Raw genomic sequence first — 13945 nt, forward strand, 5'->3', positions numbered from 1 at the left:
CACAATATAAAAAACCTGTATTGTTGCAGATCACCCAGAGTACAGTCATCATTATAGAACAATGGTAAACCAAGACATGTGACCACCCTTGGGTGCATCAGAAGAAAAATTTTTTTTTGAAATTGCAAAAACTTAAATGCCCAATTGTTGTTGCAGCTGGAAAAATTTACCAGCAAGTCAAAGAAATTCTCTAATTTCAGGGATTAAAGTATAAGTGGATCCAAGAGGAAACTGTATAGCAGATGATGCCATCCAATGCTCCTAGACATCAACCAGGTTCTGCATCAGATACCCTCTTCTGACCAGGTGGGCTGCAAGCGAGTCCCACCTCCAAGACCACAGAAATCAGAGGTAATTTGATGGGGGTCAGCAGAAACCCACCACCAAAATGTTAGCAAGAGCTATCACTGTGTCAACTAAAAAACAGAGCCATGTGTCTATCCATTTGGCTCCTTAAATACAACCATCCAATAAATAATAACAGAAAGGCACAATGTCAATGCATCCAGGGACCCTTAGTGAGGGTTCCTAGGTGTCAAGGATTAGCGAGTGTTCATGTCCATGGACAGGACCAGGTCCAAAGTTAGCCTCGAAATTGGTGGGGTGACTTGTATTTTCCCCTCGCATGAAGGCCTGATGGCCTGATTCAGGACAAAGACCGAGATAACCAGAGCCAGCTCACACATCCTCGGTTTCATTTAACTTCTCAGTCTCATCATAGGATGAGTCACCTTGGATTCAGCAGGGGGTGATGGAGTCCAAGAGAACCAGCTGCTCCTTATGGCAAAACCTCTTCAGCTCTGGTGAGGCGGCCCTCAGGCTTCTCCAAGACCTGTTTTAGGCAAAGTATCGGATGTAGCCATGTTATTGAACAGGCTCCTCAGATCCCTGGGTATCCAGCAAAGGAACATGCGTGGTTCCCAAGCTTACTTCCTCATTCTTGGGGTGAGAAAAGGTATAAGGATCACTCTCAAAGTCAGGGGGTGGCTCATCTGAGGTCAGCCTTTTAGTTGGGGTCCTGGAGAGTGTGAGGGGTGGGGAGGGAGGGCAATCCCCGGTGGGGCCTTGGAAGGGCTGGTAGGTATCCACTTCTGGCTGGTGAAAGGAGCCGTTGGACTCCTGGAGTAGGTGACCATACACCATAGTGTCCTCGATGACCGCGTACACGTGGGATTCATTGTCCTTTCGTCCTTTATGAAACTTTTGGGGCTGCATTGGCATCTGGGTGTTGACATGGCCATTGTAGACTCCGATAGCTGGGCCCTTGTTTATCTCCTTTTTTCTACTGAGAGAAAGAGAACAGGGTGAGAAATTAGGGAGTCAACAGCTTTTGAGGAGCAGTTTCTGTCACCTCCTGAACAGAGATCCCACAGGACTCTGTCCAGGCTTTCCCAAGCTGCCTACTTAGCTTATCCCCAGTGAAGACTCAGAGGGAACCAACTTCTGCCTCCCACAATCAAAGCACAGACATGGAGTAACAGAGCATGCCTTTCATACTACCTGTGGCTTTGAGAGCTGGTATGTGGGATCATAGGAGAGATGTGTGACAATCTCTCTCTTCTGCCAGAAGCACATACCCCAATCTATCCTCAGAAATATGTTGAGACCCACAGTCTATATTCACTTGGTACCTTCTTCAGCTAATATTCCACCACTTTCTACAGTGGGGAAAGTGCCTTGATTTTACATGGTACTGAAGACTAAAGATGATGGAAATCCAAGGTCTGTTTTTACCAAGTCTGGGGACAGCAAATCTGAGCATCAGCTAAGAGTTTGGCTTCCTCAGCAGTGACTAGCGAATGAGGAACAAGCTCAAAAGAAGACAGTGGTGTGTGTGTGTGTGTGTGTGTGTGTGTGTGTGTGTGTGTGTGTGTGTGTGTTTGTGTGTGTGTGTATGCAGAGCTCCTGAACATGACTGACATTTGATTTGTGTTCTTTGGAACCAGACCGTGGATGGGCTTTAGTGCTTTTTGTCTTAAAAAACAAAAATTCGGGGCCAGAGAGATAGCATGGAGGTAAGATGTTTGCCTTTCATGCAGGTCGTCATCGGTTCGAATCCCGGCATCCCATATGGTCCCCCGTGCCTGCCAGGAACAATTTCTGAGCCTGGAGCCAGGAATAACCCCTGAGCACTGCCGGGTGTGACCCCCCCCCCCAAAAAAAAAAAAAAAACAACAACCCAAAAACAAAGATTCAGGTAGAGGAGTGACTACTTAGTGAGCTGACCAGAGATTCTGATGGAGGCCAATAGTTCCATTAACATAATGGGCCTCAAACCTTGCAGGCTGGAGACTCATGAATTGTGGAACTGACTGTCCTTCTCAGGCAATAAAAAGAAACCCATTACTTTCAGCTCATAACACTGATTCTCTAGCCAGAGCACAGGGTTCCAAAGTCTCCTCCTTGTGACTCTCCAGTGCTTCTACATCCATCCAGATACTATTTTAGCCTCTTAGCCCCCAAAACTAAAGAAAGAAGAGACTGTGTCTAGATCAATGTTGGATCCCCAGTGCCTTGATCTCCAGAACCTTCCAGATGCTGATGAGACTCTCAGAAATTCAGGTGGAGTGATCAAGTCCTAGTTCCTCTGCAGATCTTTCCTGTCTAACTAGAACAAACCTCAGCTGGTGGCCTTTTCCGGATGTGGCTGGAGCTGCTAAAGCTTAGGTCTGATCTGGGAGGGGGCTGGACCCATCCTGTACCCAGGACCTCCCTCATGAGGAAGCTAGGCTAATGTCAAACTTTCCCATTAGCACCCCTGAAATTTCCCTCTAGTAACAGGATGTTTTGCTAAGAGACTTTTGCTCCCTACTTCTCTGCATCCCTATTTCAGGCAGAAAGGACCCCTCATCCCCACCCCCACCCCCACCCCCGGCTTGCAGGTGTGTGTGTGTGTGTCTTTTTGGAAGATCCTATCATACGAAGAAACATAGATTCCATTTTCCTCCATGGTTTTCATCAAAAGACAAACAGAATTGATAAAATATGGCAGCAGCATGTACCTCTAAAACAGACCAGCACCTTGTTTTCATAAAAACAAACACTGTCAGTCTGAGGGGGTGGCAGCCAGGGTTGATTCAGGCAGCTGAGCCTTCCTCTCACCCACAGGTCTGGCTTTCGGATACTTGTCTGAAGGCCTCTGTGTGCGCGCACGCGCGTACACACACACACACACACACACGCACGCACGCACGCACGCACACGCACGCACATACACACAGAGTTTTCTTTTAAAAGAAAGGAAGAACTTCCTCCAAATATACTCTCCCTACCCCTCCTCTCTTTTCATTCTACTCTCCTCCCCTTCCCTTCTTTCCTCTCTTCTTTCCATCTCCCTTCTCTCCCCTCCATCCTTCCCCTTAAGAAAATTAGAAAAAAGAAAGAAAAAAAAAGAAAGAACCAGGGGCCAGAGTGATGGTGCAGTGGTAGGGCGTTTGCCTTGCATGTAACTAATCCAGGATGAACCATGGTTCTATCCCCTGGCATCCCATATGTTCCCCCAAGCCAGGAGAGATTTCTGAATGCAAAGCCAGGAGTAATCTCTGAGCAACACTGAATGTGGCCCCCAAAAAATTAAAAGAAAGGAAGGAAGGAAGGAAGGAAAGAAGGAAGGAAGGAAAGAGAGAAAGAAAGAAAGAAAGAAAGAAAGAAAGAAAGAAAGAAAGAAAGAAAGAAAGAAAGAAAGAAAGAAAGACCTAGCTGGGCTTCTAGTGCTGATTTTCTTCAGGGTGACAGATGGAACAAGGAGAGAGAGAGGTCTGGTCAGCCCACACCAGGTTCTTTTGCTCAGGACCCCTGTGAGGCCCTTGGCTGATGGGAAGGCTGTGGGTGGTATCTGGACCCCAAAGGGAAGGTAGTAAATGGTTCTTTGGATTGTGCAGGGGCAGCTCCTCTCCTCATTGCCTCTCTCTGGTAGGGTAACATGGCCCCACACAGCCTCTAGATTTGGGGGATTTTCTTTTCTCTCCTTAGTTGGGATATCTCTCTCTCTTTAAGCATAACTTGGTTCTGGCAATATTATTTAGCACTAATCTTTCTGAGAAGGGAAAATTCAATCATTTGAAGTCTTCCTGGTCTGTGTGTCATCAGGAGCTGTCAGATAGATTGGGAATGTTCAAGAGAATCCACCTACTTCTTTTTCACACAGCAAATGATGAGTCCGAAGGCAAACAGCAGAAAAGCGCCACCCACCACAGCAATGATGATAATTGTCGGATCTGCAAGGGAGAGAGAAGACAGTAGGAAGAGGTTAATATTGGCTGGAGAAGGCTGACATCCGTTCCTGCCTGCCTTGTGCCTTACCTTGCTAGAAATCTAATTCCTTTCCCCTGAAATTTGGGCTGGCCTAAGATTCCAGGCCTAACCTCTGAGAGAACATGCGGCATGTTAGGAGAAGCCGGACAGTGTAGCATGTTGGTCTGTTTATACTGAGAGCATTCTGTAAGAAAGCCAGAATGGGCCATGTAGATCTTTGGGGAAAACAAGTCAAGGACCCTGGCCAAGGGCTGGCACCAGGGCTCCTTAAAACATTTGTCTCCGGGCCCGGAGAGATAGCACAGCGGCGTTTGCCTTGCAAGCAGCTGATCCAGGACCAAAGGTGGTTGGTTCGAATCCCGGTGTCCCATATGGTCCCCCGTGCCTGCCAGAAGCTATTTCTGAGCAGACAGCCAGGAGTGACCCCTGAGCACCGCCGGGTGTGACCCCAAAAACAAAAACAAAACAAACAAACAAAAAAAAAAACAACACTTGTCTCCAAGCCATCTATCCTAGCCACCCTCTAGCTGTTGAGGTCTCAGGTATTTCAAAGCAGGGATGAGCCACCCAGTTGTTCAGAACCCTGATCCTGCAATTGTGAGCAAAAAAAGAGAGAGAGGGAGAAAAATAAAGGCCATTGAGTCATTTAGGATATGTCCTTTATGCAAACCACAGATAACTAAAGCTAACCAAAGGAACTTCCTGAACTTTTTCAAAGATGTCTCCTGGCCTATATGAGGTATAACCATGGCCAAAACCTAGACTGGAGAGAAACGCAGAAAGGAATAGGAGAAAGCCTAGGGTGAAAAGTCAGAAGCAAAGGAGTTAAGGAGAGGATGATTTCTTTGTCTCTGAAGAGGCTGTCCTGTGCCTACAGATGGACAAGGGAAAGAAAAGACCAGAGAGAGCTTGAAACTCAAAGTGATTTAGAAATGTTTGCCTGTTCCACAGGAATTGAAAAGGGAGCTTCTTAGAAAATAGGAAATGAAGGGAAGAACAGACAATGAACCCAAGTAGGAAGAAAACTCAGGTGCATGTGAGAATTTTCTGTGTTGCTTTTAATTTCCATCACTATTCAGAAAGCTGAACTGCTGTGTGGAAAGACACTCAGTCTTTCCACATGCTAGGCCTGATATTCTTGGGCTCTGTGTCTGTTTTGGAACACAAAATACACAATCCCACTGCAGAGTGCCTGGTCGCACAGCATTTCCTTATGTGTCTGGGGATTCTTGCCATTCTGAGCATAAAGCTCAACTCCTCATGTCCACTTAGAGGCCTGTCCTTGAAGGTGCTTTTGTGGATTTTCATGTTTCCTCAGATTAAATAAAAAAGGTCAGCCTCAGCTATCACACTGCCCAGTGCCCCATGCTTTAATCACAAATACTAAGTTCCCACTATACTATTTTGGGGGGTCGCATCTGGCATTGTTCAGAGCTTATTTCTGGCTCTGCACTTATGGATCACTCCTGATTGGGACTCAAGGGACCATGTGGAGTTCCAGGGATCAAATTTAGGTTTGATGCATGCAAGGCAAGCTTCTATCCACTGTACTATCACTCTGACTCTTCCGATATACCTTTTTTTTTTGTTTTTTTTTTGGGGGGGCCACACCTGGTGACACTCAGGGGTTATTCCTGGATATGCACTCAGAAATCACTCCTGGCTTGGGGGACCATATGGGATGCTGGGATCGAACTCAGGTCTGTCCTGGGTCAGCCCCACTCAAGGCAAAAGCCCTACTGCTGTGCTATCGCTCCAACCCCGCCCCCCCAATATACTTTTATGTTGTATAGCTACTCTAGAAAAGAGAAAGATAGGGAATGAAGGGTAGGTCAGGGAGAGGCAAGTGGTAAATGATTAATAGCTGAGCTGCAAAAATTCCCTTTTTCTTCCCTTCCTGGAACCATTTTGTTTTTGTTTGCTTTTGTGCCACACCGGCGGCGCTCAGGGTTACTCCTGGCTTTGTGCTCAGAAGTTCCTCCTGAGAGGCTTGGGTACCATATGGGATGCCAGGTATCAACCCAAGTAGGCAAATGCCCTACCCATTGTGCTATTGCTCTAGCCCCCTGAAACAATGTCTTTTATGATGTGACTCCTTGTAGGAAGAGGTGGAGTGAATTTCTCTACCTTTCATATTTGGGCAGGCCAAAAGAAAGTGTGGATGGTTTGTGAGTGCCTAAGCTCTACCACAGAAGAATGTATGTATTTCCTCCAATTTCTCATTGCTCTTTCTTTCTTTGCCATGTGGCTCAGTCTTTGTTATCTTAGCTGTCTTGACTAACCTCTCAGAGAATGCCCTGCCAGGATCACTGGGCTTTTTAGCCAACCTGTGGTGGTGTCAGTAAAACCCAAAGAGTCCAGCACAAAAAACTACCTGGCTCAAATGTACACAGTAGCAGCATGTGACAATTTTGAAGCCATTGAGTTCTGAAGTGGTATGTCATACAGCATTATGAATGCACAGATATCCAGGACTCAAAGTTGCGTGCATTTGGATTCACTTCCTCAGTTTACTCCTGAGCCAATTTACTTTTCTGATTTTTTGTTTGTTTGTTTTTGCTTTTGGGTCACATCCGGCAGCGCTCAGGGGTTACTCCTGGCTCTATGCTCAGAAATTGCTCCTGGCAGGCTCGGGGGATCATATGGGATGCTGGGATTTGAACCACCATTGTTTTGCATGCAAGGCAAATGCCCTACCTCCATGCTACCTCTTCTGCCCTACTTTTCTGTCTTTTATTTTTGAGCCACAACCAATGACACTCAGGGGTTACTCCTGGCAGTGCACAGAAGATGCCCAGAGATCAAACCTGAAATGTCTCGTGCAAGGCAAACACTACTCTATGCACCCTCCCATCACTCCAATCCTAAGATGCCAATTTGTTGCCCACCACCATCCCTTCAGGACTGCAGAGAGCCTCACCCAAGGTTCTCGGGGTGAGTGTCACCCAGAAATGCAGGTCCAACTGTTTGCCACTCATGGGGCTGCAGTTGGAAATGTTGACCCAGAAGCTGTGGCGATAGAAGCTCGGCTTGGGGAGTGCATCTTCCTCCAGGTTGAGGATCTCCTCAACATGGGTCTGCTGCTCCTGGATGATCATCAAAGCACGTTTTGACTGGCACACCACCTTGCTGCGCTCCTTGAGGAATGTCAGGCAGGCCTGCTGGTCTTTGGGCACGCTGATGTTCCAGGACACAGAGGTCAAGGGTGGCATGCCCCAATCCCAGTTAGGGGTCCTCAAGTAGACCTTGCTTTTTGAATCTGGGGTCACCGTGAAGATACTTTCCTCTGCTGGAAAGAGAAAAGAAGTCACGTAGCTGGAATTTCTCCCCATCTCAATGAAGGATACAAATATGAGGGAAGGACGAGAGATGAACCTTTGTGAAGAAGGACAGATGTTCACATCTACACTGCACTGTAGAGCAGCCACCACCACAGCCATCGAAAAACTTTTTTTTTTTTTTTTTTGGTTTTTGGGTCATACCCAGCAGTGCTCAGGAGTTACTCCTGGCTCCATGCTCAGAAATCGCTCCTGGCAGGCAAGGTGGACCATATGGGATGCCGGGATTCGAACCGATGACCTTCTTTACCTCCATACTATCTCTCCGGCCCCCAAAAATCTTTATTTTAAAAAACTTTATTTATTTATTGATTGATTGATTGTTGGGCCACACACAGTGGTGCTCAGGGTTACTCCTGGCTCTGCACTCAGAAATCACCCCTGGCAGGATGGGGGGGTCATATGGGATGCCAGAAATCAAACTGGGTCCCTTCTGGGTCAGTCACTTCCAAGGTAAATGACCTACCACTGTGCTATCTCTCTGGCCCCAAAACTTTTTTTTTTAAATTTTTGGGTTACACCCGGTAGTGCTCAGGATATACTCCTGGCTCTGCACTTGGAACTTACTGGTCAGAGACCATATGGGTGGGATGCCGGGATCAAACCCAGGTTCGTCCCATGCAAAGCAAATGTTTTACTCACTATTTGAAATTTAAATAGTCACATGTGGTCAGTGGCTGTCTCACTGGTCTGCAGAGGTATAGAGTGCCAGCCAGGTGAGAAATTCAGGTCTTTTGAAAAAACAAAAACGAAAAAAAATCAAACAAAAGGACAACATTAAGGACAACAGGTGGGGACAGAGAGGTGGTGCAAGCAGTAAGGTGTCTGTCTTGGACACGCTAGCCTAGGACGGACTTCAGTTCGAACCCCCGGTGTCCCATATGGTCCCCCAAGCCAGGAGCAATTTCTGAGCACATAGCCAGGAGTAACCCCTGAGCTTCACTGGATGTGGCCCCAAAACCAACAAAAAAAGAAAGAAAACAATAGTGACCAGGTAATGAGTAAGACCCAGGCCAGTTCACTATATTGATGGTCATCTCAGCATCCTTTTGGAGATCCTTTGGCCTCAGGAACATTCACTGGCTCACCACTTCCTGAAAAGACTGTGAGATAATCAATTCTGGTTTCAGAAATCATCACCACTTCCATTGCTGGGAGGAATGTTATAACTGTGAGGCTGAGAGAACTTCCAACACAGAAGTGAACCCATTCCTGACTAATAAAAACTCAACATTTCATACTGATAAACATAGGTTTTTATTTATTTCCAGATTCCTCAGAAGGAGGTTTTCTGGAAAACCCTGGCAACATCAGTCAGTCTGGCTTGACTGAAATCATTCTCTTGAACACCTTGTACATTGTTTTACCACACCCAGTGGTGCTCAGAGGACCAATTGAGGTGCGTGGGATTGAATATGAATTGGCTGCGTGCAAGGCAAGTGCACTACCTGTTGTCTTATTGTTTGGGCTCTTCACATGACATGGCATTTTGGTTGCTTAAGTGGACTCACAGAAAGGCTTACTTAAAGCTTTTCTAAATTCTTTTATTTTTAGGGTTTTGGACCACACCTGGAGATGCTCAGGGGCTAGTCCTCGCTCTGCACTCAGGAAGTACTCCTGGTGATGCTTGGAGGACCATATGGAAAGCAAAGGATTGAACTTGGCTCAGTTGCATGTAAGGCAAGCGCCCTATATGCTGTAATATCTCTTGGGTCCAGAAAGATAATTTCTAACTTCTGGAGTTTTCCATACTAAGTTCTTTCTGGGGAATCCAGCAGTGGTCCTCAGTAGCAAGATTTCAATTTTGTCTACTCTATCCCTTTTCTTGGAACTGACAACATGATCTCCAAATCAATTTTAAGGGGATACGCCAAGAGTCCCTTACCTTTGAGGTATGGGATATAGGACACAAACAGGGTTTGCCTGGAGGCTTCTTGTTTGAAGTTGGGGCCGAAGGTGCGGAGAGTCACTGAGATGTTCTGTTTCACCTGGATTCGCTCGATGGAGCCTCCGGAGCAAAAGGTGCCCAAGTGCTGGTTCTGGCCAGGGATGGCACTGGCCACGAGGTAGCTGAAACTGGTGTTGCAGGGCCGCTCGTATGTGTTCTGTTGCAGCTTCTGGACTGGTGCTAGTGCCAGGCTGAGACTATTCTCAGGCACCAGCAACTTCCAGGAGAAGTCGTGCAGCTGTACAGGCAGCTGAAGGATGTTCTCAGGCATCTGGAGCGGGAAGGGCCTCTTCCGGTAACAGTGCCGGGGTTCCAAGCAGCCTGAAAAAGAGGAGATAGATGGTGGTACCATTCAGTGGGTGATGGGATGCTCAGATGCCCAGCCAATGGCTCAAGTTACTCTCTCTAGTTGCTACGATTGTCTGAACTGGCCTGGCATAGGCATAGTTAGAGTTGAAATGTTCATATATCTCTTCTGGCTAGCTGTGTCTGTGGCTAGCTAAGTACCCTGTTTGCTCTCCCCTCAGTTCTGCTATCCTGTCCACGGGAGGCTGGGTTTTTGGAGTGGTGAGGGCAGGAAGGGGCAAAGGGACAATTCAACTAGAGTTTTTAAGTGGTGGTTTGGGGATAGGGAAAAGGGCTGTTGCCATATTGGTAAAAATGCAACCATGGTAGAAAGCCTGGTGACCACTGGTCTATTTATTATACAAATGGGACCTGCCACATATAGTTAAGAGCTAAAGGGAGAAAAAAGTGGAGGAAGCCAAAGTTGTCCATGGAGGTTCTAGTCCATGTGAGGGATGGCAGTTGGGGGTAGTTTGTGTGAGGCCAGGAGAAACGATTCTAGGAGGGGATATTTTTTGGAGGACAGCACTGGATGGTAGGTGCATGCAGGGCCCAGGACTGAACTGCAATCTTTGCTGTGCTGGCTCTGCAGAGCTCATTTCTCACCCTCATATCTACAATCTTCCCAGAGCCCCCCAGAAACACTAACTTAGAGTCATCTCAGCATTCATCCATAGGCGGGTCAGGTTATTGCACAGGAAGAAGATCTTCTGTTTTGAGCCAGGGGTGAAAGTGATGTTGTGATAACAGTCCCAGGACTCCAGACACACCAAGCAGTCTTGCTCAGGCTTGTAGTTTAGTCTGAGAGGTCGAGGTAGAGGTCGAGGCTCGATGGTGACCGACAAGGTTCGCTCATTGCTCAGGTCGACCAGGTAGGTCTGATCTGGAACCATAAAGAGAAAGCAGGCATGATGAACAGCATAGTGGGCCCCCTATAGGGCAGCAAAATAATAAAAAAAAATCACAGCATGTCTGCCAAGTGGAAAATGTTGCAGACATTCTTGTTATTAACATAAAGTTATAATACATTTAAACAGAAAGAAACAGGCGGGCCCAGGTGATAACACAAAGGTCTTGTATGCAGGCTCAGTATGTAGGAGGTCAAAGTTCAATCTTGGTGTTACGTATGGTTTCCATAGCAACACCAGGAGAAACCCCTGAGCAGAGACTGAGTTACTTCTAAACATTATGGGTGTGCCCCACCAAAAAAAAAAAAAAAACGACTAAAACAAAATTAAACACATGAACTGCACTGCATTTCTACTATCCTATTTAATTCCTTAATTCCTTTCATCCTTTTAGTTCATTTTAGTTCATATTCCTATGTATACACCTACTTAAAGTTTATGTAAAATCTTATATTCAGTGTTTGCTTCATTATTTGATTCACCTTTACTTATTTTACAATGCCATCTTTACATCCCCAAATCCTTTATAATATTAATTACCCCTAGTTGCTACATAGTAAGCTAACCACGAAACTTTTCAGCATTTATTTAAATACCATAAACAGTAATTACCCAAAGCATAGGATTACTGCTGAGACAGAAGATTTAGATATACGTATCTAAACTAAGCAAAAAAATAAAAAAGAGCTCTTAGTCTGCTAGAATAAATGTCTCTCTCAATAGTAAAGGTTAAACTGCTACTTCAAAGCAGTTAACATAACAGAGACTTTGATAATATTTATATACATGTAGAATAAACACAAATTATAAAATATAAAAATCAATGAATGTATCTGTCTGATCACAGGAGTCATAAGTAATGGTGAAAACACAACAAATTACTAGGAAAAATAGAATTGCAAAGGAAATACAAATGGACATATTACCACCTAGACAGAGTTCTGAATTATCTCGTCATCCGAGAAAGCAATGAGTTAATGCTTCCTCTCACCCAGAAGGTGGACACTCAGTTTGATCATACCAGAGACTGGAAGACTTGGGAAAACACATGTTATCCACAATGCTAGTAGAAGTCTGGGATACTGTGCCACAATGACTTGGGAATCGCATCAAAAGGGAAACCCAACAACATGACATGGGTAAAGAGAGTCACCATGTAATGCTGACAAACAAACACCTAATGCATCAACAGATATACCTTGGGACACTCGTGACATCCATCATCAAAGGATAGATGGAATCTAAGCACACAATCATATACTGCTCAATAATGCGGTTCTGGTTAGAGAAAGTGTCATTAGGGATTCTGTTGTGTGAATGTCACACTCTAACCACACAAACTAGATGGGACAGTTAAGTGATATGATCTAGCCTATTGAGATCATCACCATGTGGCCAACTACTGACCAAATGCCATTTAACAGGGTAAGAAACATTTAAGAAACATCATAGGGTCAGAGAGATAGTAAGCAAGTAAGGGTACTTGCATGTAATCAACTCAGCTTTGATCCCTGGCATCAAATTACAGAAACCCTTTTAACCCTCTCAGCCATGAATAAGCTCTCAGCACCACCAGGTGTGGCCCTAAACCAAAATACTTATATAATTATATGAGTATGGAAATATTTGCTTAAAACGTCTCCAAAGTAAAATAGCTACTTCTAGATATACATACTTATGTATGTAATGAAAAGATGGAGAAAGTACCAAAAAGAAACAGAAAGAATGATCATAAATTCACAACTGTGGTTATCTCATCCTGGGCAGTGAGGGTCAGCATGAGAAAGTTCTTCTCTGTCCTCCTGTCCATCTGAGAAATGCTGCTTATCATTGTCCCACCAAAGGCCTCTGGAATCCAGTTGAGAAGGAATTCTTGGCCCTGAAAGTCTCATTTCTCTCCTGGGGGACAGTCCATCTCAAAGGACAAATGCTGGGTCCTTCTTACCTCGTCTCCCATCCTGGACCTGGAATCCGTAAGGTCATTTCATAGGTGAGGGCATTGATGACCTCTCAGGCACCAGAGACCTTCTCACACTTTATTCACCCTTGCCAAGGCAAGGAATTGAGTCACCCAAAGGTAACTGAGGTTACCCAGTTAGTGGAGGAGTCAGGATTCAGATCCATGAGGGCCAGATCCAGGCAGGGCTCCTGACATCTGTGCTCTCTGCCAGCCAGAAAGCTACCCGTATAGTCACATGGGCCACAGGACTGTCTTCCTCAGGCAATTTCTCAGAGTTCAGGGCCCATGTTGGGGTTCAAAGGAGCATGACTAAGCTGGGGGTACTCAGGGAATTCAGGCCAGCCAAATTTATCCCCAAATGACATTCCTGCTGGCTAAATGATACCCTGGAAAAAATGGACACCTTCACCCCACAAAGGCCTTGGCATTGAGAGACACCTCAAACCAGTGGTTCTAACACTTTCACATCTGTGTATAAGTAGCAGTCAAAAACGTGAAGAGAAGGATGTTGGACACTATATAACTGAAACTCAATCACAAACAACTTTATAGCCATGTATCTTATGGTGATTCAATTAAAGAATTTATTTGATTAAAAACAGAAACAGAAACAGAAACAAAAAGCCTCTGCACTCAACAGAGAACGCCTCTACAGAGCAAAGACAGAAACTATGCCTGCCTGATGTTCATTAGAGCATGTTTAAAGTTTGATCAATGTTAGAAACTAGCCAAGGGGCTGGAGAGATAGCATGGAGGTAAGGCATTTGCCTTGCATGCAGAAGGTCGGTGGTTAGAAACCCGGTTTCCCATATGGTCCCCCGAGCCTGTCAGGAGTGATTTCTGAGCGTAGAGCCAGGAGTGGCCCCTAGTGCTGCCTGGTGTGATTCCCCCCCCCCCCAAAAAAAAAAAAAAAAACTAGCCAAGTTAATGTTCCAGGAAATAAAGTTAGTCTCAGAGGAGACTTCACCAGGAAGGGAAAGAGGAACCACTCCTTCCCAGTTCATATTCCCTCCCCTCTCCCCTTTCCTTCCTCAGCCCATACCTTTCCCCTCCCTCTTTTTCCTTACCTTTTCTCCTAAATCTCTCACTTACCCTCAAATCACCTCCATTTCCAAACCCTTTCCTGGTTGTTTTCAACACTCTGACTATAGAATTGTGAAAATGAAATCATGAGAATGTGTGGCTAGGCACA

General features: G+C 45.6%; 1 protein-coding gene across 1 annotated transcript in view; it reads right to left on the reverse strand.

The window, feature by feature from the left end:
* Positions 1-864: 864 nt before the first annotated feature.
* The window catches only part of CDCP1 (CUB domain containing protein 1), a 56442-nt gene continuing 43361 nt past the window's right edge, over positions 865-13945 (reverse strand). Inside the window, 5 exon segments of the mRNA XM_049777680.1 lie at positions 865-1282; positions 4133-4217; positions 7175-7540; positions 9478-9861; positions 10535-10768. Of these exon segments, the coding sequence (XP_049633637.1) occupies positions 865-1282; positions 4133-4217; positions 7175-7540; positions 9478-9861; positions 10535-10768 (1487 nt within the window).

The sequence above is a fragment of the Suncus etruscus genome, chromosome 7 (assembly GCF_024139225.1).
Source record: "Suncus etruscus isolate mSunEtr1 chromosome 7, mSunEtr1.pri.cur, whole genome shotgun sequence".
Classification (NCBI taxonomy): domain Eukaryota; kingdom Metazoa; phylum Chordata; class Mammalia; order Eulipotyphla; family Soricidae; genus Suncus; species Suncus etruscus.